This window comes from Sus scrofa, chromosome 13 (genome assembly GCF_000003025.6).
Source record: "Sus scrofa isolate TJ Tabasco breed Duroc chromosome 13, Sscrofa11.1, whole genome shotgun sequence".
NCBI classification, from domain to species: domain Eukaryota; kingdom Metazoa; phylum Chordata; class Mammalia; order Artiodactyla; family Suidae; genus Sus; species Sus scrofa.
Window position 1 is genome coordinate 34,387,670 of NC_010455.5, and position 25,460 is coordinate 34,413,129.

A 25,460-nucleotide genomic window follows, 5' to 3' on the forward strand; every position below is an offset into this window, starting at 1 on the left:
CAGCAGTACAATGAGTCCCAGGGTGAGGCAGGAGGACTAATAGGAGACAACCCTCTTCCCTCCCTCCAACTCTAGGAATGAGGCAATCAATGCTATGAAAACTCAATGGAAGAGGCTGCAGCCATAAAATTCTGTTTAAGACAGATAACGTGGAAAAAACGTTTATATGTTAAGTACAAAAGGGACATAAAATTGTATATACAGTAGAATAACAACTATGTAAACACACCAAAAATCTATGCACAGAAATGTCTAGAGGAACATTTAACACCAAAAGGTTAACAGTGGTAACATTTGGGTGGCAAACTGATTCTTTGTAATATTCCCAGATTTTTCCTTAATATGCATTAATTATGATTGCAAGGGGGGGAGTTTTTTTCTAAAAAAATATCCCACTGGCTGGTGGCTGAGCAGTGCAGTGACTGTCACATATAAAAAAATCAGTGGCTTTGGCCCTGACTCTTGGGAGCATGGTGCATCCCCACCCCCAGGAGAGCTTAAGCACTCTGGCTCCCAATGAAAGTGTCCTTGCAGCCCCAGTCCTCCTCAGCCTCTCTGAACCACATACTCTTTTTTCCCTTAACTCTACCTTATTCCCACCACATCATCACCTCTTGTCACTTTCAGCTGCATCTTTCCCTTTCCTTCCCAACTCAGGAGCCAGCTCTGTAGTCACAGGTCCCCATAAATAGAAGCTATGCAGTGCATATTTTCAAAAGACAGGGTGCCTCAGCTTTGGACACACTGGAACGCAACATAAACCATAGACAAGTCATGCTTGGTGGCTGTTCTGGTTGCAGATCTGTTAGCATGCATTAATTATGCTGCCTTTCTTGTTAACCCACAGTTCCAAGTACCCTTTGAATTTATTCATACCATGAATTTTCTACCCTAGAAAGCCAGGGGTGGGCAGTAGTAGCTCAGACCACTTGGTTTCTGAAAGTTCCTCTACTCTGTGAATAAAGAGCTATACAGTGTGTGGCACCACAGAAGCTGCAGATTCCAGTCTGTGTCTGGGGAAGATGTATGCCCCTTGCCCTTAAGTTTGAGGAACAAGCAAACCAAAAAGCAATTGCTAAAAAAGCAAAACTTTTAAAACAGTAATTGCTAGCAATTCACAGCCGATTCCTGCTGCTGCTTTACAGAGGCAGTGATGGCTTACTTTCCCTCCTAGTGGCTAGATGCACTTGGGCATCTCATTCGTAACCTTGTTAAGCCTGTTTCTGGATCTGCAGGGAATGTGTTAGCTCCTTCAATGTTTGGTAACTTAGTAAAATAACATGCCACTTGTCCTGCTCTAAGAAGGCCATGCAGGGGGAAAGGCTATAGCTAGCAGCAGCTCACCTCAACTGCAATCCGGAACCCTCCCTCTCCCAAGAGAAGGCAAAGAAAAGCAAGAAAGCAGACAAACCAGGTAAATAGGAGTGACCTGTAATTGGCAAAGAAGCCTCAGACAAGCTGAAATGCTCTGGTTCCAGCATCCTGTCCCCAAACGCTGGGAGCCAGATACAAAAGGCATGCAAAAGTGACTGTCACACACATATAGGCGCAGACAGGAGCATCACTGGGCAAAAGGGGGGCTAATACTGCAGAGAAAGCCCCAAAGTGCGGCTTGAAGAACACAAGGGAGTCATTCTAAGACCCTCACTTAGCTGCCATGGGGACAGCAAACACTTGAAAGCTTTGCTTTTGTTCAGTATCCCGAAGGGAAAAAGGTAATAGGGAAGACTCACTAACACTTGTGGCAAACACCATTAGCAAGGATGTGGTCTTTCTCCTGGGGCACAGGACTCCATCTCCTTTAACTGAACTCTGATACTTTTTAAATATATTTATATATATATATGCACACATACATATATGTATATATGTATGCACACACGATATATTTAAATGAAGGCATACACACACTGTGCTAAAATACAAACAACAGAATCCAAAGTCATATATAAAAAGGCTAAATATAACATATAACACAGGCCTAAAGCCAGCTCTTGGTTGGGAGCTGGGAAAGGGGTGGTTATCATCTGGAGACTATGTACACAATTTGTGGTGGGCAGGGAAGGTATCAGTGTAAACAACTCAGACTCACTCCACAATACTGGCCCACAGGAAAGCGTGATGTAGCTCATATACAAAAATAGATACCCACCTTGCTTTTGTACACACCCAAGCTTGGCAGGCACCCAGAAGGACCACGGGTTGTGTTGACGATGGGGCACCACACTAGGCTGCTGCTAATCATCCAAGCCCTACAAACTCACTTCTACCTCTCCTCCCTCCTTTTCAGGCTCTTGGCCCTTTTCCCACCCAACACCCAGAGGCCGAAGCATGCCCTCACATGACTAACTTGCAAGGCTTCCTGGCAAGCAAGGTCCTTCTGAATCTGTCCCTTTCTGACCCTAAGATGTATGGAGACTTATTTCTGTATATGTTTGGCACCTAAATAACATGATGGTTGTGGAATAATACCACAATGACACAGGGAGACCCAGTAACAAGACATGCAGGATGAGGGGAAGGGGTACTGAGCTGCCCTAGTATCTCAAAACCAGAACTGTGGCTTCCCATGCATTTATGGGGGTGGGAGAAGGGATGTGCAGAATTAACAACTTCACTGACTCCTCAGCAGCAAATACATTCAAAACTGAAGGCGTCTTGAGGGCCCCACTATACCCTAATCATGAGTCTGGTCACTCCTCTGGAGCTTGATGCAGTGACAGCTGGAAAATGAGTCCCGATTGAATCTGCTGCACCAAGAGTCCTTTTGAAGAAGCTCCGCAAAGTAATTTTTTTTCTTTTGAGTAAATGTACAGCACATCCTTGGGAGGCCATGTGGAAGGATATTCTCCAGCCCAGTCAAATGATCCAATCCCACTACATCTTAGTCCCCTCTGAGTTTCTTCCTGCTGGCCACCCTCACTGTACAGAAAACAGCCGAGTAGCATGAGGGTCAGTCATCAATGGTGGGCAACCAGAAGGCCTGGATGGAAAAAGAATATAAGTCAACTTTAAAAAGACAAGCCTTGGAGTTCCCGTCATGGCTCAGTGGTTCAGGAATCCGACTAGAAACCAGAAGGTTGTGGGTTCGATCCCTGGCCTTGCTCAGTGGGTTAAGGATCCGGTGTTGCCGTGAGCTGTGGTGTAGGTTGCAGATGCGGCTTGGATCCTGTGTTGCTGTGGCTCTGGCATAGGCCGGTGGCTATAGCTCCAATTCAACCCCTAGCCTGGGAACCTCCATATGCCACAGGTGCAGCCCTAGAAAAGGCAAAAAGACAATAAATAAATAAAAAAGCAAGCCTCTCTCCTCACTGCTAAGGGTTTTTCTTACCCCTCCCCCACATGATTAAGGTACTGAAACCCCAAGTTGGAGGAGTTATGGCTGGTGGCTCTCCCTCCTGACCAAATGACTCTGGCAATCTATGAAGACAGAAACACTCTGCCATCTATGTGAAAGTAAGCTGGTTCTTTTCCCCTCCAGCACTGCCTAACTTCCAAAACAGTGGTCCAGTGCCGAGAAAAAAAGGACCATCAGGGAGATGGGTACCTGGGTAACTTGGCCTTACTGCTAATCTACCAAGTAACCTCAGATATGCCTTCTCATTCATGAGCTGTGAAAAATCAGAGGGACTAGATTGGATGGTTCTGCTGCATTGTTTTGTGACCTTGGTTTAGATTAAAAAAAGAAAAAGAAATGGAGACAATGTCTTCTGGGAGGTTTAGGAGATGTCAAGAGGTAACTAGAGGCTGAGACTCACTGACACTTTGTTAGTGCTGTCTATAAAGAGACAGGGGCCTGGAGGAAATTCTAAATGATGGGTTGTGGTCAATTAGAAGAATTTCTGATGAACTTAGTGTAAACTGAGAAGAATGGAAAAACTGAAAGGCTGCAGCCACAGAAAGCTGGTTCACAGTATTTTAAGAAGCCAAAAAGATATGAAGCGCAGTCCCAGATAGTTTGGCATAAAACCAGGAGCCAGAGCAATAACTGGCCTAAGATCTCCCAGGAGCGCAGAGGTGATCCTAGATGGAAAGAAGAGTAAATGTGAAAGACCAGCCTCACCAGAGATCAAATAATGAGGTAAAACAGAGAAGCCACCAGTTGAGAAACATGAACTTGGGTGCTTATAATTATACTGATTTAGAGCACAGCTTGCTGTGCTTATTGAAGCATCCACCACAACTAGAAAAGAGCCCCTTGGTGGAGGACATCTCCCATTGTTCACATACCATGTTGGAACATGCGCTGGCAAAGGTCATGAACTTGGGGTTGAACTGCAAACAGGTAATGGGGCCTGTGTGTTTGCCATCCAACACAGCTACTTTTATACCACTCTCTCCATTCCAGACATGGATCTTGCCATCCTCTGAACCTAAAGAGAATGATCAAGGAATATAACAACAGCTCAAGGCACAATACAAAGACAAACGGGAAAGTCATAGGCTAACATCTGGAGAGAGGGCAAGCTATAGGATCCAGCCCTCAGAAGAAACTGAGAGGGAAGAAAGACAGCGATGAAAAGGCACTTCAGGAGTTGAACTTAACCCTAGTTATTTGTTCCTGTGCAAGTCACTTCCCCTCTAAAATCAGTTTTCTCATTTAAAAAGGGGATTGGGGAGTTCCTGTCATAGCTCAAGAGAAACAAATCTGACTAGTGTCCATGAGGATACAGGTTCAATCCCCGGCCTCACTCAGTGGGTTAAAGGTTTCAGCATTTTCGTGAGCTGTGGTGTAGGTCACAGACATGGCTCAGATCCGGTGTTGCTGTGGTTGTGGTGTAGGCTGGCAGCTACAGTGCCAATTTGACCCCTAGCCTGGGAACCTCCATATGCTGCTGGTATGGCTCTAAAAAGACAAAATAAATAAATAAATAAACAAAACAAAAAGGGAGCTGGCAGTTTCCACTGTGGCTCAGTGGTAACAAACCCAACTAGTATTCATTAGGATGCAGGTTTGATCCCTGGCCTCACTCAGTGTGTTAAGGATCTGTGTTGCTGTGAGCTGAGGTGTAGGTCACAAGTGTGGCTCAGATCCGGTATTGCTGTGGCTGTGGCTGTGGCATAGGCCAGCAGCTGCAGTTCCAATTCAACCCCTGGCCTGGGAACTTCCATAAACCGTGGGTGCAGCCCTAAAAAAGACAAAAAATTTTAAAAATTTTAAAAATGTTTTAAAAGGGGGGATGAATAAAAATCACCCTACAAACATCTACACTAAGACGACAGAATGCAAGATTACACCAGGAAGTTAGTACTATTAATAAGATAGTGCTTGTAAAATTTAACTCTATGCTGGTCTAGGGAAGACCAACATTAATTCTAGTTCCCAGTAAAGAAATGCAAAGTCAGGACAGTTTAAAGACACTATACCTTTGATATAATGTACTACACAGAAATCTGAGAATATCTATCAAAATGATAATTAATAATATCTTAATTATGAGTTCCTGTTGTGGCAGAAACAAATCTGACTAGCATCCATGAGGATGTGGGTTCAATCCCTGGCCTTGTTCAGTGGGTTAAAGATCAGGCACCGCTATGAACTATGGTACAGGTCGCAGACATGGCTCAGATCTGGCATCGCTGTGGCTATGGCTCTGATTTAAGCTCGAGTCTGGGAACCTCCATATGCCACTGAGTGCGGTCCTAAAAAGACCAAATAAAAATAAAAATAAAAAATTAGTTAAAACACCACCTCACACCAATCAGAATGGCCATCATTAATAAGTCAACAAATAACAAGTGCTGGAGGGGTTGTGGAGAAAAGGGAACCCTCCTGCACTCTTGGTGGGAATGTAAACTGGTACAGCCACTATGGAGAACAGTTTGGAGATACCTTAGAAATCTATACATAGAACTTCCATATGACCCCGCAATCCCACTCTTGGGCATCTATCTGGACAAAACTCTACTTAAAAGAGACACATGCACCCACATGTTCATTGCAGCACTATTCACAATAGCCACGACGTGGAAACAACCCAAAAGTCCATCGACAGATGATTGGATTTGGAAGGTGTGGTATATATACACAATGGAATACTACTCAGCCATAAAAAAGAATGACATAATGCCATTTGCAGCAACATGGATGGAACTAGAGAATCTCATACTGGTGAAATGAGCCAGAAAGACAAAGACATATACCATATGATATCACTTATAACTGGAATCTAATATCCAGCACAAATGAACATCTCCACAGAAAAGAAAATCATGGATTTGGAAAATAGACTTGTGGCTGCCTGATGGGAGAGGGAGGGAGTGGGAGGGACTGGGAGCTCGGGGTTATCAGATACAACTTAGAATAGATTTACAAAGAGATTCTGCTGAGTAGCATTGAGAACTATGTCTAGATACTCATGTTGCAACAGAACAAAGGGCAGGGGAAAAAAAATACATGTAACGATAACTTGATCCCCTTGCTGTACAGTGGAAAAATAAAATTAAAAAAAAATTAGTTAAAACTAACAAAAATAATATAATACAGAGTACCAGAGAAATAACCCCAAGGGAGATAAAGGAAGCTTACCAATCATAATAAACTGGGAATCTGGAGTAAATGAGGCCTCCAGTGTGACAGCTTTGCTGTTAGCATAACCCTAAAAGAAGCAGAACAATTCTTATTACATGCCATTAACAAAAAAGAAGTGCCTATAAACAAAGACCCAGCATACACATCACCTTCCTTTCTGTGAGATTGTCTCCCCTTTATGCACAGTGCCACCAAGGTTCCAAACTCGGCCACCACCCTCTACTATTCACCCCCTTATTCTCAACTACATAACCAAGGGGACAAGAAAATGTTTACAGTCAGGAATTATTATATATCTAAACATCAAACTTGAGTCACTGGGTAAGAAGTGTCTCAGAACCCAGAAGAAGTAAGGTCATATGCAGGAAGAAAAAGAAAGTCCATGCCTCAATCAGTGAGCCAAGGACGCAATTCGAACACAAGCTAACACAATTCTCAGAAGGGATGAGCATAGCAAAAAGGAATGAACACGGAAAAAGCCATGCTCAAAAGTGTCAGCTCACCCCAAATGTATGCATCACCACTCCCTTGAATGCATCAATGAGACGGATGAAGCTGCCATTGGTGGAGATGAGAATGAGTTTGCCATCATTGCTGAACTTAAGTCCTGTCCACTCACAAGTCCGATCATACTGCATTTTAAATGTCGCAAATGGCCCCTGCAAAAGATAAAAACAGCAGCCCCAAGCCCAAGGCACATTAACAATGCCTTCTGCCAGAACCAATCCCTTTAGATTCCTTTTTTGACTAGGGAAAACAGAGGATGAAGTACTGCTCTGATGCTCTCCGATATTTACCACATACCTCCTCTACTGTAAAAAAAGGCTCTTAAATGTCCATCTTGCCTTCCAAAACTTTAATAACATTAAGATAGTGCAAAGCCTGAAAGATTTACCTTATCAAAAGAGCGAAGATCATAAAGTTTGACCATTTCGGAATTGACACCTGCAGCAAAAATTAACCCTTCTGGATCAAAAGAACAAACTGGCTTGCCTTGTAGATGCATGAGACCCTAAGAAAAGAAGTTAAAAAAGGTTAATGAACTCATGATCCTACCGCTACATAATATACTTTTCCCAATGATAACTAAGAAGGGGACACAAACAGATACCAATCTACCTACAGTACAGAAAGAGCAAACATAGGAGTTCCCGTCGTGGCACAGTGGTTAACGAATCCGACTAGGAACCATGAGGTTGCGGGTTCAATCCCTGCCCTTGCTCTGTGGGTTAACGATCCGGCGTTGCCGTGAGCTGTGGTGTAGGTTGCAGACACGGCTCGGATCCCGCACTGCTGTGGCTCTGGCGTAGGCCGGTGGCTACAGCTCCGATTCAACCCCTAGCCTGGGAACCTCCATATGCCGCGGGAGTGGCCCAAGAAATAGCAACAACAACAACAACAACAAAAAAGACAAAAGACAAAAAAAAAAAAAAAAAAAAAAGAAAGAGCAAACATAAAACTAAAATGAAGTTTTTAAAAAATAGGTCTGAGTTTCCACTGTGGCACAATGGGATTGGTGGCATCTTTGGAGCACTGGGACACAGGTTCAATCCCTGGCCCAACCCAGTGGGTTAAGGGTTGGCGTTGCCTCAGCATCAGCATAGGTTGCAACCACAGCTCAAATATATGATGATCCCTGGCCAGGAAGTCCATATGCCACAGGGCAGGAAGGAAAGAAAGGAAGAAAGGGAGGGAGGGAAGGAAAGACAGACAGAGAGAGAGAGAAAGAAAGAAAGAAAGAAAAGAAGGAAAACAACAACAAAAAAGCAGGTCTCCATGCAACTGATTTCAGATCAACCCAAACTGCACAATTTTACAAATGCTGCATTCAAATAAAAACAAATCCCTGGAACCTAAAATCTAGCTCAAAGGCTTCTAACTTTTTAAAGCAATAAGCCACACATCATAATGAATATGCACTGGATGAAGGTACTAGCTTAATTACCAGCTACCTATCAAAGACTCTGGGATCCCAGAATGTAATCACTGCTTTCCCCCTTCCTTGAGAAGGAGTTGATGATGGTGCCAACCATAGTAACTGTGAGGGAACATTACCTGGCAGTTAGGAGACCGGAGATCCCAGAGTCGAATGGTCTTATCAAGAGACCCAGATATGAAAGTGTCATCCACAGGTGACATAGACAAGGCCACCACCCTGCAATACACCAAGATAAATAGGTGTTGAAGGACAATATTTGTAAAAACTGGATGTGACCTTTACAATACTTTACCTGCCTACCTATATATACGTGTTCTCCTAAAAATGCCATTTTAAGAAACACACATACACAAACAACCTGGAATAATCAAAAGCAACGAGTATAATTTAAAGAATAACTTAAGGGAAGCATTCTCTCGCAAGTGGGTTAAAGATCTGGTGTTGTCACTGCAGTGGCTTGGGTCACTGCTGTGGAGTGGGTTCAGTCCCTAGCCTAGGAACTTCTACATGCCATGGGTGTGACCAAAAAAAAAAAAAAAAAAAAAAAAAAGAGAGAGATAACAAGTGTCTGTGAGGATGAGGAGAAACTGGAACCCTGGTGGGAATATAAAATGGTACTGCTGCTCTGGAAAAGTTTTACATCTCCTTGAAAAGTTAAAGACAGAGCTACTATATGATCCAAGCATTCCACCCAAGAAATATGAAAACATTATGTCTAAAAAAATCCATACACGTTCACAACAGCATTATTTATAATCTCCAAAAGTGGAAACAACCCAATTGTCCAACACCTAAAGAATGGATAAACAAAATATGTTAACTCCATATAGGAATATTATTTGGCAATAAAAAGAAATTAAATGGAGTTCCTGTCATGGCGCAGTGGTTAACGAATCCGACTAGGAACCATGAGGTTGCGGGTTTGATCCCTGGCCTTACTCAGTGGGTTAACAATCTGGCATTGCAGTGAGCTGTGGTGTAGGTTGCAGACACGGCTCCAATCCTGCTTTGCGGTGGCTTTGGTGTGGGCTGGAGGCTACAGCTCCGATTAGACCCCTAGCCTGGGAACCTCCATATGCCGCGGGAGCAGCCCAAGAAATGGCAAAAAGACAAAAAAAAGAAAAAGAAAAGAAAAGAAAAAAGAAATGAAGTGGCTCAGCAATAAGGAACCCCCCCTAGTATCCATGAGGACGCAGGTTTGATCCCTGGCTTCACTCAGGGGGTTAAAGGATGTGGCATTGCCGTGAGTTGTGGTGTACATCACAGAGGCAGTTTGGATTCAGCATTGCTGTGGCTGGGGTGTAGGCTGGCAACTACAACTCCCATTTGACCTCCTAGTTGGGGAACTTCCATATGCTGTGGATCCAGCCCTAAAAAGAGAAAAAAAGAAATGAAGTACTGAATCATATTAAAACAAGTATAAAGTGAAAGAAGTCAGGCACAAAAGGCCAAATATGGTCTGATGCCTTGTATACAAAATATCCAGAATCAGCAAAGCCATAGAAACAGAGTAGAAAGCATCTGCCAAGGACTGGGAGGAGGAGAAATGGGGACTGTTAATGGATACAGGGTTTCTATTTGGGGTGATGAAAGTATTCCAGAATTAGATAATGGTGATGGTGAATATACTAAAAACCATTGAATTGTACTCTTTATAAGGGTGACTTTATGGTACTGAACTCTTATCTCAATTAAAAAAAATAAAACCAGGAGTTCCCCTGCTGGCACATCGGAAACGAATCCGACTAGGAACCATGAGGTTGTGGGTTCAAACCCTGGCCTCACTCAGTGGGTTAAGGATCTGGCATTGCCATGAGCTGTGGTTTAGGTCGCAGACTCAGCTTGGATCTGGTGCTGCTGTGGCTGTGGCATAGGCCAGCAGCTATAGCTCTGATTAGACTCCTAGCCTGGGAACCTCCATATGCCGAGGGTACAGCCCTAAAAAGATAAAACAAAAACAAACTATGATTTTTTAACTGGAAGTGTGTGAATTACTTTTGTTCTCAAACCTGAGTGGCATCAGCATCACCTGAAGGCTAGGTCAAAACACACATTGTAAGATCCATGTCTATTACATAAGCACATTCCCCCTCTAAGACCGCTTCCCTTTCCTTAACAGTCCAGCTATGCCCTATTAAGTATGATTCTTTGTGAAATAAGAACTTGAAATATTTGTGTGCTATGCTACTTCTTCATTTCTAAATTTCTCCCCTAATAAACCCTAACTTATATTTGTGGGGAAAAAAACAAAGACCCATGCCTAGTATTTCTCCCCCGCCCATTCCTACAGCTGCACCCATGGCACATGGACATTCCCAGGCCAGGGGCTGAATCGGAGCTGTAGCTGAGGCCTGTGCCAAAACCATGACAACACCAGATCCTTGACCCAGAGCCCAGCCAGGGATTGAAGCTTCATCCTCACAGAGACAATGTGGGGTCCTTAACCCACTGAGCCACAACAGGAATTCGTATTCCCAGAACTTCTAATCCAGTAGGTCTAGAATAAGGTCTGAGAATCTGTTTCTAACAAGCTCCTAGGTGATGGTTAAGACTGTTGGTTTGGACACCACACTTAAGAAAGCCACAGGCTTAAGTTAACAGCAACTGTATTTCTTCCTTTTTTTTGGCTGCTCCATGGCATACGGAGTTGCCAGGCTAGGGGTCAGATCTGAGCTGCAACTGTGACACCACCAGATCCTTAACCCACTGTGTCGGCCCAGGGATTGAACCTGCACCCCAGCACTCCCAAGATGCTGCCAATCCCATTGCACCACAGAGGGAACTCCTCCAGCAACTATATTTCTGATATGGATCCCATTTTATTTATTTATTTTTTTGCTTTTAGGGCTGCACCTGTGGCATATGGAGGTTCCCAGGCTAAGAGTCCAATCGGAGCTACAGTTGCTGGCCTACGCCACATCCATGCAGGATCTGACACATGTCTGCGACCTATACCACAGTTCACGGCAACACCATATCCTTAACCCACTGAGTGAGGCCAGGGATTGAACCTGCAACCTCATAGTTCTTAGATTCATTTCCCCTGTGCCATGACAGGAACTGCTGGATTCCATTTTATAGTTATACCATTAACAGTCACTCATTGAAAAACATTTCCTCCAAGAGCTCTCTTGTTCCCTCTGCTCATGTTCCTTTTTTTTTTTTTTTGCTTTTTAGGGCTGCACTTGTAGCATATGGAAGTTCCCAGGTTAGGAGCTGAATCAAAGCTGCAGCTGCCAGCCTATTGCACAGCCACAGCAACTTCAGATCCGAGCCGTGTCTGCAACCTACACCACAGCTCATGGCAATGCTGGATCCCCAACCCACTGAGCAAGTTCAGGGATCAAACCTACACCCTCATGGATACTGGTCAGGTTTGTAAACAGAGGAGTTTCTGTTTGTGGCTGATCATGTTCTTGCTCTGCCATGCCCTGCACTGAAGATGCCTACCACCTCCCTAGTATCTGGGCAATGCTGAGAAGGATGGCACATAGCTCCACTTTACCTACCTCTCGCAGCATGCCATAGCCCCAACCAAGGGAGTCCTGTGTGCCATGGGCTAGGACCTGTACAGAGCCTATGGGTCTACCGTACTACCTTTTGAGGAAGCCATTGTGAAAATGAACACTCAAATCCCTCTTCCTTCTAGGTGTTATGGAAGAGTAGTTCCACATTCTAGCTAGACTGCAAAACACTTCACAGATACATGAGCTGGTGTCATAGGTGAAAAGTAGAGAAAATGTTGGTATTGTACTGTTTCACAGTGACAAAGTAAAGCCTGAAGTCAAAAAAGGTGACCAGGAGTTCCCGTCGTGGCGCAGTGGTTAGCGAATCCGACTAGGAACCATGAGGTTGCAGGTTCGATCCCTGCCCTCGCTCAGTGCGTTAACGATTCGACGTTGCCGTGAGCTGTGGTGTAGGTCGCAGACGCGGCTCGGATCTTGCATTGCTGTGGCTCTGGCGTAGGCTGGCAGCTACAGCTCTGATTCGACCCCTAGCCTGGGAACTTCCATATGCCGCGGGAGCGGCCCAAGAAATGGCAAAAAAAAAAAAAAAAAGACCAAACCACATAGCTTGCTTATGAATGAATTTTTTCAAATGTAGAAATAGAGGAAGTTCAAGTTTTAGATAACACTGAGAGGCTCAGGAGGTTTGGGATCCACTAGAAAGAATCGAAGCAGTTCTTTTCATGGCTCAGTGGTTACCAAACCCGACTAGGATCCACGAGGACTCGGGTTTGATCCCTGGCCTCACTCAGTGGGTTAAGGATCTGACATTGCCATGAGCTGTGGTGTAGGTCAAAAACATGGCCAGATCTGGCATTGCTGTGGCTGCGATACAGGCCAGTCGCTACAGCTCCAATTCGACCCTTAGCCTGGGAACCTCAATATGCTGTGGGTGTGGCCCAAGGGGGGGAAAAATCGACTTAAAAAAACATTTACACTAGCTCCTCAACTTAAAAACTTAAAAGATATTATCGGCCAAAATTTCCTGGGAATGCTGAGCTGGTAATAAAACAGTGAGTAGAATGCACATGGACATGTTATTTTACGCCTCAGTATTCAGTTCAAAAGCTTGGAGAAGGCCATCTTGGCACAACACTCTATGCTGAGAGGTAGAGGGAATACAAGGAGGAACAAGACTTTAAGGAAGTTTAACTGTCTAGTCCAGACAACTCCAAGAGAGGGCCAGAAAAGGCATTCTGGAAGAAGTAGCATTTGTGGTGACCAAGGTTTCAATGGAAGTGGACTTTCTGGAAGGTGCTGGATAGGAAGGCATTAGGCCAATGTTCAGGAAGTAGCCCAGAGTTCACCTCAACTGGAGTTGCAGGAGATCCTAACACTGGGAAAATGGGTCAGAGAGGAAGGAGAATCTGACTCCAAGGCTTTGACGGAGGCTGTGCAGTGGTCAAAACTGTAAAATAGTGTGCAGAAGCAGGATGGTGAGAGAGAAGATTAGGATATGACAATAATTTACCCAACAGGGTATGAGCTATAATAGAAACAAAGGAGTGAGTACAGAACAGAGTGACATAGGAGATTAAATTTAGAATTTAATCAACAGGATTTATCAACTCACTGGATGTGAAGGCAGGGGAAAAGGAGTGAAGAGGCAATAGAGGCTTTAAGTTGGGAGAACCAGAAGGGGCCAAGATGCAGAAACATGAAGCAGAGGAGCTGGCCCAAGGAACCTACCAATAATGGATAGAGTGTCAGACCTATCAGGTGAGGGCAAAGAAGAGACATCCACACAGATGTGTATAAAACAGATGTGTAGGTGGAAGTCAAGTCTGGAAATCATGGGCTGAAAATACTGATTTGGGAAGCCATCTGAGGAGAGGTGAATGGTATCAGTGATGGAGATATTTGAGAAAATAACAAGAGAGACAAAAGCTAGGGTAGAACCTTGTTTACTTTAGGGTCAAAAGGAGAAAGAGGCCAAGAATAGTAAGAACAGAACCAAGATGGGAGAAGTCAGCTGCCAGAGGAAAAAAAATTTCATTGAGAGGATGAGCACCAAAAAAAGCCCCAGGCAGCAGATTTTACCTGGAGGCAGCAGAGAAAGGGGAGTAAATGGCTTAGCTTGGATAGAGTAAGTTAGGCAGTGAATGTGTATGAGAAGGTGGATATGGAAATATGACGATTATTCTTTCATGTTTGACAGTGAAAAGAAGTGGGTGATGGTTCTCTTGTGGTGTAGAGGATTAAGGATACACCACTGTCACTGCAATGGCTTTGGTGCGGCACTGCTGTGGCGGAAGTTCAATCTCTGCCCAGGAATTTCCAAATGCCAGTTGTGGCCAAAGAACCCTGACATTATAAAACAGAATAAGGAAACAAGTTTTTTGATTTTCAAAAAGTAACAAAGGACTTTATTCATTTTTTTTTCACATCCTTATTAAGATCTTAATGTGGAACAAGTTTACAAAGAGCAGAGGCCTGCTGAAATAGGGACCCCCATACTGACAAGGCCTCATACATGTAAAAAGTCCTTTCATTAAGGGATGTCTGGTATTTGGGATTCCTAAATGCTAAATGTAATTTTTACTACATAGGCTTCCACTGAATATCTTTGGATCCGTATTTTTCCTAATAATTTTTTTTTTGCCTTTTAGGGCCTCACCTGTGGCATATGGAAGTTCCCAGGCCAGGGAATGAATCAGAGAGCTGCAGCTGCTGGCCATGGCCACATTGGATCCAAGCCACATCTGCAACCTAAACCACAGCTCATAGCAACCCAGATCCTAACCCACTGAGTGAGGCCAGGGATTGAACCTGCATCCTCATGGATACTAGTCGAATTCACTGCCACTGAACCACAAGAGAAACTCTTTCCTAAAAATGTTTTGAGATTTTGGTTGATCTTTGAAGTCCTACTCCTGCCTCCACAACCCTGATTAATCAAGAATTGACTGTAGGGATGATTAAAAAGACAAGATTAAAAAGTATGACAAACAGCAGTAAGGAACTAGTTTCCATTCTCTAATAAAATCTCTCCATTCTTTTATTCTCCAGATAACCTCAGGGATAAAAGAACTATCTACTTCTCTAACACTTGAGTCTTACCTTTTGCTATGTCCAGGAAAGTATCTGATGTATTTGTTGTCATGTAAGGACAGGTAACGAATAGTATCTGTAAAAACACAAATAAAGCATGATGATATCCTACTTTTTTTGTTGGCCTCCCTGGTTCATATGGAGTTCCCAGGCCAAGGATCAGATCTGAACCACAACTGCCGACCTATGCTGTGTCTTTAAGTCACTATGCTGGTCTAAGGATTGAACCTTCATCTCAGCGCTGCGGAGATGCTGTTGATCCAGTTTCACCACAGCAGAACTCCAATATTCTACTATTTTTATTTTTATTTATTTATTTATTTGCTTTTTACGGCTGCACCCATGGCATATGGAAGTTCCCAGACTAGGGGTCGAATCAGAGCGGTAGCTGACAGCCTATACCACAGCCACAGCAACGCCAAATGAGAGCCACGTCTGTGACCTGCACCACAGTTCATGGCAATACTGGAATCTTTAGCCAACTGAGCAAGGTCAGGGATCAAACCCGTATCCTCATGGATGCTAGTGGAGTTCATTACCACTGAGCCACAATGGGAACCCCTACTACTATTTTTAAAAGAATTTACTTGAAAAGGCAAGGTCAAGAGTTCCCTTGGACAGCAGGTTAAGGCTTTGGCATCACTGCAGCAGCCTGGGTCACTGCTGTGGCACAGGTTTATTCCCTTGCCTGGAAACCTCCATATGCTGCAGGAGTAGCAAAAACAAAAACTCAGGTCAAAGAATTCACTGTTTTCCATTACCCAAGCAAAGTATGAATAAATACTGGTGAATAACTCCTCTCCACAGCACTAGAGAGTTTGCGTAATTCAAAAGCAGAGCTCTTGGCACAACATTGTAAATCAACTATACTTTAATAAAAAAATTAATTGAAGCAGAGTTCTAAAGTTGACAGCATATAGAGCAATGTTTAAAATCATTGTTGCTACCAATCTTTGGTTTCTGCATAATTACAGTGAAACCTATCCTGCAAATATGCCCCACCTATCCCCCCCACCCAAAAAATCCTCACAACAGCTTTAGTGCCCACAGAATAATAAACCTTAAAGAAAAACATAGGGCCACTCAGGAAACAGACTCAAAGAATTAAGTAGCAATGCTAAGCTGAGGACCAGATTGGACTTGGGCAAAATATCTTTGTCCAGTGTTCTCCAACAGCATGTCAACCCAACCCTTCCAAATGTAATCTGAATGTAAACTGGATATACAGTTTACATTAAAACTAAATAAAATGGAAAGAGAAGTAATGTTCTAGTCCTTTTGTAATTAACCAACTATCCACTGGTCCCTTAAACAGAGAAGTGAGTTAAAAATAATACTGATAGGAGTTCCCTTGTGGCTCAGTGGGTTAAAGATCTGGCAATGTTGGAGTTCCCATCGTGGCACAGTGGCAATTAATCCAGCCAGGAACCATGAGGTTTCGGGTTTGATCCCTGGCCTTGCTCAGTGGGTTAAGGGTCCAGCGTGGCTGTGAGCTATCGTATAGGTTGCAGACAAGGCTTGGATCTGGCATTGCTGTGGCTGTGGTGTCGGCCAGCAGCTACAGCTCCAATTAGACCCCTAGCCAGGGAACCTCCATATGCTGCAGGTGTGGCCGTAAAAAGAAAAAAAAAAAAAGATCTGGCAATGTCTACTGTGCACATCTCTAGCCTGGGAATTTTCGCATGTCTCAGGCAAGACCAAAACAACAACAAATTATTATTATTGAGGAGTTCCCGTCGTGGCGCAGTGGTTAACGAATCCGACTAGGAACCATGAGGTTGCGGGTTCGGTCCCTGGCCTTGCTCAGTGGGTTAACGATCCGGCGTTGCCGTGAGCTGTGGTGTAGGTTGCAGACGCGGCTCGGATCCCACGGTGCTGTGGCTCTGGCGTAGGCCGGTGGCTACAGCTCCGATTGGACCCCTAGCCTGGGAACCTCCATATGCCACGGGAGCAGCCCAAGAAATAGCAACAACAACAACAACAAAAAAGACAAAAGACAAAAAAAAAAAAAAAAAAAAAAAAAATTATTATTACTGATAATAATAATTATTGGCATTCCTGTTGTGGCTCAGCAATAAGGAACCAGACTAGTATCCATGCAGAGATGCAGGTTCAATTCCTAGCCTCGCTCAGTGGGTTAAAGCATCCAGTGTTGCCCTAAGCTGTCATACAGGTCGCAGTTCAGATCCCAGGTGGCTATGGTACAGGCTGGCAGATGCAGCTCCGATTCAACCCCTAGCCTGGGAACTTCCATGTGCCATGGGTATAGCCCTAAAAGAGACCAAAGAGGAGTTCTGTCCTGGCTCAGTGGTTAACGAATCCGACTAAGAATCATGAGGCTGCAGGTTTGATCCCTGGTCTGGCTCAGTGGGTTACGGATCCAGCGTTGCCATGAGCTGTGGTGTGGGTCGCAGATGCGGCTCGGATCCCGCGTTGCTGTGGCTGTGGTATAGGCTGGTGGCTATAGCTCCGATTGGACCCCTAGCCTGGGAACCTCCATATGCCATGGGAGCGGCCCTAGAAAAAGGCAAAAAGACCAAAAAACAAAAACAAAACCCAAAAAAACAAAGATATATGTATGATAAATAAAAATAAAAAGATATACAGCGTTGCCGTGAGCTGTGGTGTAGGTTGCAGACCCGGCTCAGATCCTGCGTTGCCGTGGCTCTGGAAGAGGCTGGTGGCTACAGCTCCGCTTCGATCCCTAGCCTGGGAACCTCCATATGCCATGGGAGTGGCCCAAGAGATCACAAAAAGACAAAAACAAAAAACAAACAAACAAAAAAAACAAACAACAAAAAAAAAAACCACACAAGACATTTAAAAAATCAAAATTATGAACTATACCAACTCATAGTTGTGAGATTTTGACAATATCAAAGAAGAATAATCAGAGATTTATGCATAGGGAAAATAAGGCAAACACTCTTAAAAACCAAGTAATTCCTTCTGAAAAAGTAAAATAAAAAATGATGGTGGTGGTAAGGGAATGAGGTGCCATAAAGAACTAGAAATTACAATGCCTCTAAAAAGACTACAAAGAGGGAACAACTGTTGAGAAAGAGGTAAAAGGAAATGATGTCAAAATACAGAAAGGAAAGCAGAGAAAGAACATTTCTGGAGGCAAATAGAACATAGGAACAAAGAGGGTGAAAGCACCAAGTCATCCCAATGGCTCACAGGGGTACTTATAAGAAGACATTCAACGTGGGAGGGGAAAAGGGCACTCCTTTTATGTTCCCAACTGAATATGTTTTTTCTTGAAAACACCATCAAAGTTTTCAAATGACAACTATAAAGTCTTCCTGGTTGTTCTATTGCTAGCAACTACTCACCTGCCCTAAGCAGAAAAAGACTTCCTCCCCATTACCTGGTTTCCCAGAGATGAGCAGGGCGTCGCCATCCTCTCCGCCCCACTCAGTAGCTGGCGCACTGTTCCTGGCAAGGCAGTGGCCTGTACAGTTATCTCCTGTACCGGGTGGTATCATAGACCCTCAAACTGTACAAACTACTACCTCAGCCTGGAATCAGGCAAAAGGATACGGAGCGTTGGAGGAACTCTTCAGGATGCACTCGAGACAGGAAAGGCAACATCCTCACAGCAGAGGCCTGGCAGCAAAGCTGCAAGTGCCGCACATTTGCCTCATCTTGTACCGTATTTGGAGAATCCTCACATAATCACTCAGAAAAACACCCCAACAGAATAAATATACCCGTCATTCAGATGATCACAGAGCTATAGTTCCTCAAGATTCTAATGTTTTAGATTCTTGTCCAAAAGCATCAAGTGCACTGCCTACTTCTAAAACCATTTCTGAAACAGAAGCATGAAAAGCAGAAATAATATACTTACTAAAAATCAAGTAGAGGCAGAAAAGTCTCAAAAAAAAAAAAAAGGACTTCTATCCACCTGCTCTGAGTTGGGCATAACCAAAATAGCAGTCTAAAATGAAATAATGTACACATCAGTGAGGTAAGTTTTTTAAAAAAAAGAAAAAGAAAAAAGAGAAAGTCCTAATATGAAAGTGTCATAGCTCAATTCTAAGTCAATCTGACAACTGAGAATGTTATCCCAGGGAAAATGTAGGTAAAAACAGAGATCCTTTATTAGAAAGAAAGAAATTCACAAGTTTTATTTCTAAAAATAACTCTTTACTCTTCAAAGACATTAACTTTATTTAAAAGGAAAAAAGGATAAAATTCAGATTAAAAAAATATCCCTGGAATCAACAATAACTAAGGTCAGTATGCTGCCCTTTGTGACAGACCATAAATGGTTGGGCACACACCAAAAACTCTTCTAAGGTCCCCTAACCAACACAGCTTAAACATCTGTGAAAACTTATCTCAAATCTATTTTGAATGGGAAAGTAATGCTGTGTAACACTTGCTGTGTGTCAAGTATTCTTTCCTTTTATTTCTTCTGAAAGTATTCTTCCAAGTTTCAAGAAGCACAAGAAGTTCCCCTGTGACACAGCTGGTTAAGGATTTGGCATTGCTGGAGCTGTGGTGCAGGTTCAATCCCTGGCCAGGGAACTTCCACATGCCACAGGTGTGCCTCCCCACCCAAGTTTCAAGAAGCACAAACCATAAATATAATTTGTTGCTTCCTATTTCCACTCTCCACTCTAAACTGAGGACCTTACATACTCAATTTCAAGTCCTTCAAAAGTACTAATGGCTTGCTTTCAGCATCCTTTCAGTCATAAGTGTACTAGCATACCTAACATCATAGGAAAATTTAAAGTACCTATAACCAAAGCAGAAGCAGTCACAAAGAGTCCATGAACTATTTAACAAAGGTTTTAATTTAAAAGCATCACCATAACTTCCTAAAAAGAAGACTTGCTTACCGTCTATTTTGTTAGAGCTGTAAACAACTGTGTTTGCTGCATGAGTGTATCTGATGAGGTCCACGCCATATTTCTTACTGTACAGGGTTCTCTTTGGTCTGACGAAGAAATGGACAGAGAAAGAAAACCATCAAAATTCTCCATCACCAAAATGTAGGATCTTCATTTAAAGAAAAACACTAGAATGATGTGGGAAGGGTGAAGATTCTTGATAAGCTTTAACACTGGAAAAAAACAGAATTTCTTCCAAAATAGAATGAAAGAAACAGAATCGATCAAGTGCAACAGCCTTTCACCACTAAACACCAAATGCTGAAGAAGTGGAATCAAATCTGAGAGCTCAATTCAGTCTTTACTACAATGTTCAAAATTAAGCTCTGAGAAAAAGTACATCTATTTGGGAAGAAAGACACATAAGTCATAACTTTTAAGAAAGAGGAAAATGGGAATATATCAGATCAATGAGGCCAGAACTCTTCTTAAGCCATTCATTTACAAAGATGCTTTCTTCAAGAAATAATATATCAAAACTGAAATGAGATACGAAACTGTTTGCCTTTCCTAAAAGAACATTTCCATCCTATCTTCAGGTCCAAAACACTTACTGAGCCTTTCTGCAAACAAACTTTACTTTCCCTACCAAAACTAGTCATTGATTGTTTTCTTTCTATGTAAGTCTAAGCTAGAAGTTACCAATCTATTTGTTGAAGCTCCTTCAATGTTACCTTCTTCTATAGAACCTTGAAGATCAAACTGAAACTGATCTCAGTAAAATATTTAACCAAAAACTTCATAATATTTCTACACTTAGGCGTAGGAGGATTCCATAAATCCTATACCGATATTTACCAGTAATTTAATATAATATATAAAGAAGTTGTTCACCCTCTTGGAGTTCCCACTGTGGCACAACAGGATCGGCGGCATCTCTGCAGTGCGTAGACACAGGTTTCATTCCCAGCCTGCTACAGTGGGTTAAAGGATCTGGCGCTGCCACAGCTGCAGCATAGGTCACATCTGCAGCTAGGATCTGATCCCTGGCCCAGGAACTCCATATGCCACGGGGCAGCCAAAACTGAAGTGTTGTCACCTCACATCACTTCCTAGTTTTAAAGCAAAATCCTAATGCATTCTTTTCAAAGGGTTTTACAAAGTCTATGCACAAAGTTTTTTTTAACAAATATTGTGGTAAGGTTCTTTACACAAACTATATTCTAAAGATCAGGAATAAATAAACCTTTGAATAATTCACATCACCTACCACAGATAATACCCTTTGTATGTATTTTTTTTTTTCTTTTTGGGCAGCCCCACAGTATTGGCATATGGAGTCCCCAGGCCAGGGATCAAATCCGAGCCACAGTTACAATCTACGCTGCAGCTGCAGCAATGCCAGGTCCTTTAACCAAATGATGCTGGACTGAACCTGCATCCTGGCGCTGCAGACATGCCACGAATCTTGTTGCTACACAGCGTGAACTCCACATATTCTCTCAGAATTAAAAAAAAAAAAAAAAAAAAATGGAGTTCCCATGGTGGCTCAGCAGTTAACAAGCCCGACTAGCACCCATGAGGATGCAGGTTCGATCCCTGGCCTCGCTCAGTGGGTTAAGGATCCAGTGCTGACATGAGCTGTGGCGTAGCTGCAGACATGGCTCGGATCCGGAGCGTGGGAACCTCCAGATGCCGAGGGTGTGGCCCTAAAAAGACAAACAAAATAAATAAATCACTCAAAAGATGAACTTTATCATAAAGAAAGTTTAAATGAACAGTAACATGGGAATATTAAGCATAAAAAATCTTGTTTTAGCCATTTTCAAATGCCCACCATTAATAACCTCTTTTATTAGAGGTTGATATTGATATTATTGATATTAGAGGTTGATTATGATATGATATTGATATTATGCTTTCCAATAAAACATTACTTTTCTTCCTAAGGGCCAGAGAATTGATCTAATCTACGTCATACACCTACCTGGTCACAAAGCAAAACTAGAACCCAGGTCTCTTATCAAGCCACTCTCTTACCACAGACCACATGAAACAGGTCACAATTAATCCATACAACTTTTAAAGAGCATACTGTATACTACTGTATAAATACCAAATTCCCTAATTTGGATAACTGTACTCTGGTTACCTAAGAAAATGTTCTTGTGCTTAGTAAATTCATGTTGAAGTGTTGAGGGATAAAGAGCCTTAATACCTCCATATTACTGATGATTCAGACAAAAATGCATATATAGACACACACATATAAACAAACATTCACATGGATAATGACAAAACAAATGGGGCAAAATGTAACCAATTATTGGATCAAGTGGGAGGTCTCTGAAACAATATGGTAACTTTTCTGTAAGTTTGTAATTATGTAAAATGCTACCTGAATGAATGAACTGTATTATTTATAAAATTAACATTTTACTTTTAACAAGACAACACTTCAAGTCGATGTCATTTCTACAACCAATCAGTGGAAAATATGCCATATTTGGAGACATACTGTGAAGAAATGCTATCACCATCTTCATTTCCTTTAAATGAGGTAGGTATACATCTCTATCTCCAGGTTCCAAGGAGAGGTTCTAATCTGTGCACAAGCACTAAACATTTCAAGCAAGTCAACTTCAAATTACTTCCAGCTCCAGGACTCCAAAACTCCAATCCCCAGCTTTATAGGTTACTCTCTCTTCCAGGCTGCTGTAAGTGGCCAGATTTGGACAGAAATGAGTAACATTGACTTGAATCACTCAGCATCGGTCCAGCTAACAATAACAACCCTTTTCTCAGAACCACCACTATAGGACCCTCTTCCACATACTTCAGGCAGATCCTGAAGCCAGTAACATAAGACTTTTTCACAATACCAGCAGGAAAGTTATAAGGGGGAGAAATTATAGCTCAGCGCCATACAGCTTTAATTCACAAGTGAAGAAACAAGTTCCAAAAATTTATAGAAGACATCAGTTTAAACAAAAATAAAAAAGACAAAAGGAACAGAGAAAAACTCAAGGATTCAAAAAATAAGATCTGGAACTAGATAGCAAAATGAAGTCTGAGAAAACCAGTAGCCTGCTTTAAAACCAAACATCCACAAGCCTGCTTGGGGAAGATGGCTGAAGGGAAATCAAATTTAGCCTACCTAAACCAGCTTCTACTCCAAAGGAACTCACAATTTAGCAAGGACTACATGCGTGAGGCAAAGCGGACAGGTGCACAGGGAAAAAAGCAAAATGCGGTGCTTTCAAGATTTTGCAGAGATACAGGTGTGATGAGTCTCCAGAGGACTTGGGACAACCTACAAATGTCATGGTCTAACTAGGAATTTTGCTAAGTCCAAGTAGACCATAAAGTGTAACTTTAAAAGAAAGTGTTAAGAGGAAACATGAAATTGTTAGACGATGCTTTCTTTGTTCTACTGGGAGGTTCACATTCAGGTCAGGACTGGACCGCCAAGTTTGTACGTGTCTGGCAAAAAGGAAAAGTTTCAGATGTTGTTAAAAAGTTAACTATAAACGTAGGCTTCGGCACTGAGGGAGTAAGAGAACTATTTGGAACAGAAAGGAAAAGAAAGAGGGCCCAAAGAGGCACAACAAATAAATCCTGACAGCTAACAACTGCAACCCACGCGGCCTTCAGGCAGAAAGGCGGCGGGAAGCTGAGGGGCAGGGGATGGGCGGAGTGCCAGGCCTGAATCGAGGTCACCATGGAAAGGGCAGAGAGAGGGAGCTGCCGCTGCTGAATGAGGCAGCAGAGCAACCTCTGCAGTTCCGCGCGGGGGCCACAGCAAACCGGCACCTTCGAGGGAGTCGGAGGGGCGGAAAAGCTACCAGCTGAGGCCGCGGTGGGCGGACCGGGCGTTTAAAGGTCAAGGTCAAGGTGGGGTTCGGCCAGCGCTGCAAAAGCGCTCGCTGAGAAGGTCGGGGGCGGGGAAAATAAATACGATTATTATTATTATTATTGCTATCCTTATTTTCTAAAGAAAGAAAAAGGTCTCCTGGACAGTTTCGGAGTGGACGCGGTCCTGGCAGGAGCGTGTGCAAAACAGGCAGGGGGCCGGGCGGAGGGCGGGCCTCCGGACTAGCACTGGGCCTAGACGGGGATGGCGGGAGGGACTCAGACCCGAGCCCAAGGCCACCGCCGCACTCACTTGCCCTCCTGGCAGTCATAGAGCACGATGGAGTCGTCGTCGCTGCTCGAGATGACTGTCTCGCCGTTAGGGCTGAAGTCGAAGCAGTTAATCTTGTCCGAGTTCTCGCGGAACACCTTGGCGACGCGGAAGCTCCGCAACACGCTGTCGGTCAGCTTCATGGCGGCGGCTGCTAGAGGCGGCGGCGCAAGGCCGGGGCGGGGCCCGGCGGGCGGGCGGGCTGCCGAGGGGCCGACCGGGGCAGGACCGGCGCTGCGCTGGCGGCCAGAGGGAGTGCGGGCGACAGTCGGGCCACCTACTCCTCTTCCTCCGCCTTCTCGGGCAACACTCTTCTGTCTGAACTGTGGAGCCTTGCCGACCGTTCCCCCTCACAATCACCTCAGGACCAACAAGCGCGGCACCGGCTCATTGTGTCCGCCATCTTGGGGCGACAGGCAGAAGCCGAGGGCGAGGAGCCTCACCGCGGCGCAAGACGGGAAAGGGGGCGGGGCGAGAACGGCGGCGCGAGGCGAGGCGGTGACGTCAGCGCGGCCGGCAGAGAGAGTGGTGTGGCTGGGTGGCTGGGTGGCGGGGTGGCCGGAGGCGACGGTTCCCGGAACTGCTGCTGGGCGGGATGGGTGGGGACTCCCAAGTCCTTCCCACCGGAGCCCCAAGGTCTCTGGTGCCCGTGAGGCAAGAGCCTTTGTGCTGAATCGCAACCCGCCGCCGACACTGGGGCGCCCCCTGTAGGCCTCCCCCACCAAAGGGCGAGTGAGAGCAAATACTGCCCCTTGGGCTATCCCCCAGGAGGCTTGTTCTTGTTTTCGTGGGTTTTTGGTTTTTTGTTTTTTTTTGTCTTTTTAGGGCCACACCCGGGGCGTATGGAAGGTCCCAGGCTAGGGGTTGAATCAGAGCTACAGCTCCCGGCCTGCACCACAGCTACAGCAACACCAGATGCGAGCCACTCTGTGACCTACACTATAGCTCAGGGCATTGTGGGATCCTTACTCCACTGAGAGAGGCCAGGGATTGAACCAGCAACCTCATGGTTCGTAGTCGGATTAGTCAACCACTGAGCCACGAGGGGAACTCCCGTTCTTTTTAAATTGAGGTGTACTACACGGTAGACTGCATAATTTTTTTTTTTTTTTTTTGTCTTTTGTCTTTTGTCCTTTTAGGGCCACACCCATGCCAATGGAGGTTCCCAGGCTACGGGTCTAATCAGAGCTGTAGCCTCCGGCCTACGCCACAGCCACAGCAATGCCAGATCCAAGCTGAGTCTGTGACCTACACCAGAGCTCGCGGCAATATCGGATCCTTAACCCAATGAGCAAGGCCAGGGATCGAACCCGCATGGTTCCTAGTCGGATTCGTTTCCGCTGCACCACGACGGGAACTCCTAGACTGCATAAATTTTGTGGATGAATTTTTTTCATTTGGCTGA

The 25,460-nt window shown here is 44.1% G+C and overlaps 1 protein-coding gene and 1 non-coding gene across 2 annotated transcripts; both read right to left on the reverse strand.

Annotated features, from left to right (window-relative positions):
• WDR82 (WD repeat domain 82) lies at window positions 130–24,521 on the reverse strand. Its single transcript, XM_003132249.5, has 9 exons — window positions 24,038–24,521; window positions 19,882–19,979; window positions 15,038–15,104; window positions 8,588–8,687; window positions 7,428–7,544; window positions 7,036–7,191; window positions 6,530–6,599; window positions 4,231–4,373; window positions 130–2,983 (listed from the first exon to the last, which is right to left on the reverse strand). Exons 1-9 carry the CDS (start codon window positions 24,196–24,198, stop codon window positions 2,954–2,956), a joined length of 942 nt encoding a protein of 313 aa, XP_003132297.1. The 5' UTR covers window positions 24,199–24,521; the 3' UTR covers window positions 130–2,953.
• Window positions 18,471–18,550, reverse strand: MIRLET7G (microRNA let-7g). Its single transcript, NR_038522.1, has one exon. It is a non-coding gene; the product is annotated as a microRNA let-7g (primary transcript).

Bases quoted from the DNA above. Each gene is read 5' to 3' on its own strand.
- WDR82 (XM_003132249.5), bottom strand. From the start codon at position 24,198: ATGAAGCTGACCGACAGCGTGTTGCGGAGCTTCCGCGTCGCCAAGGTG. The intron at 7,192-7,427 runs GTAAATCTTTCA...TATCTTTTGCAG, and splicing joins ATCTTCGCTCTTTTGATAAG to GGGCCATTTGCGACATTTAA. The intron at 6,600-7,035 runs GTGAGCTGACAC...TGCTTCTTTTAG, and splicing joins TGGTGATGCATACATTTGGG to GGTTATGCTAACAGCAAAGC.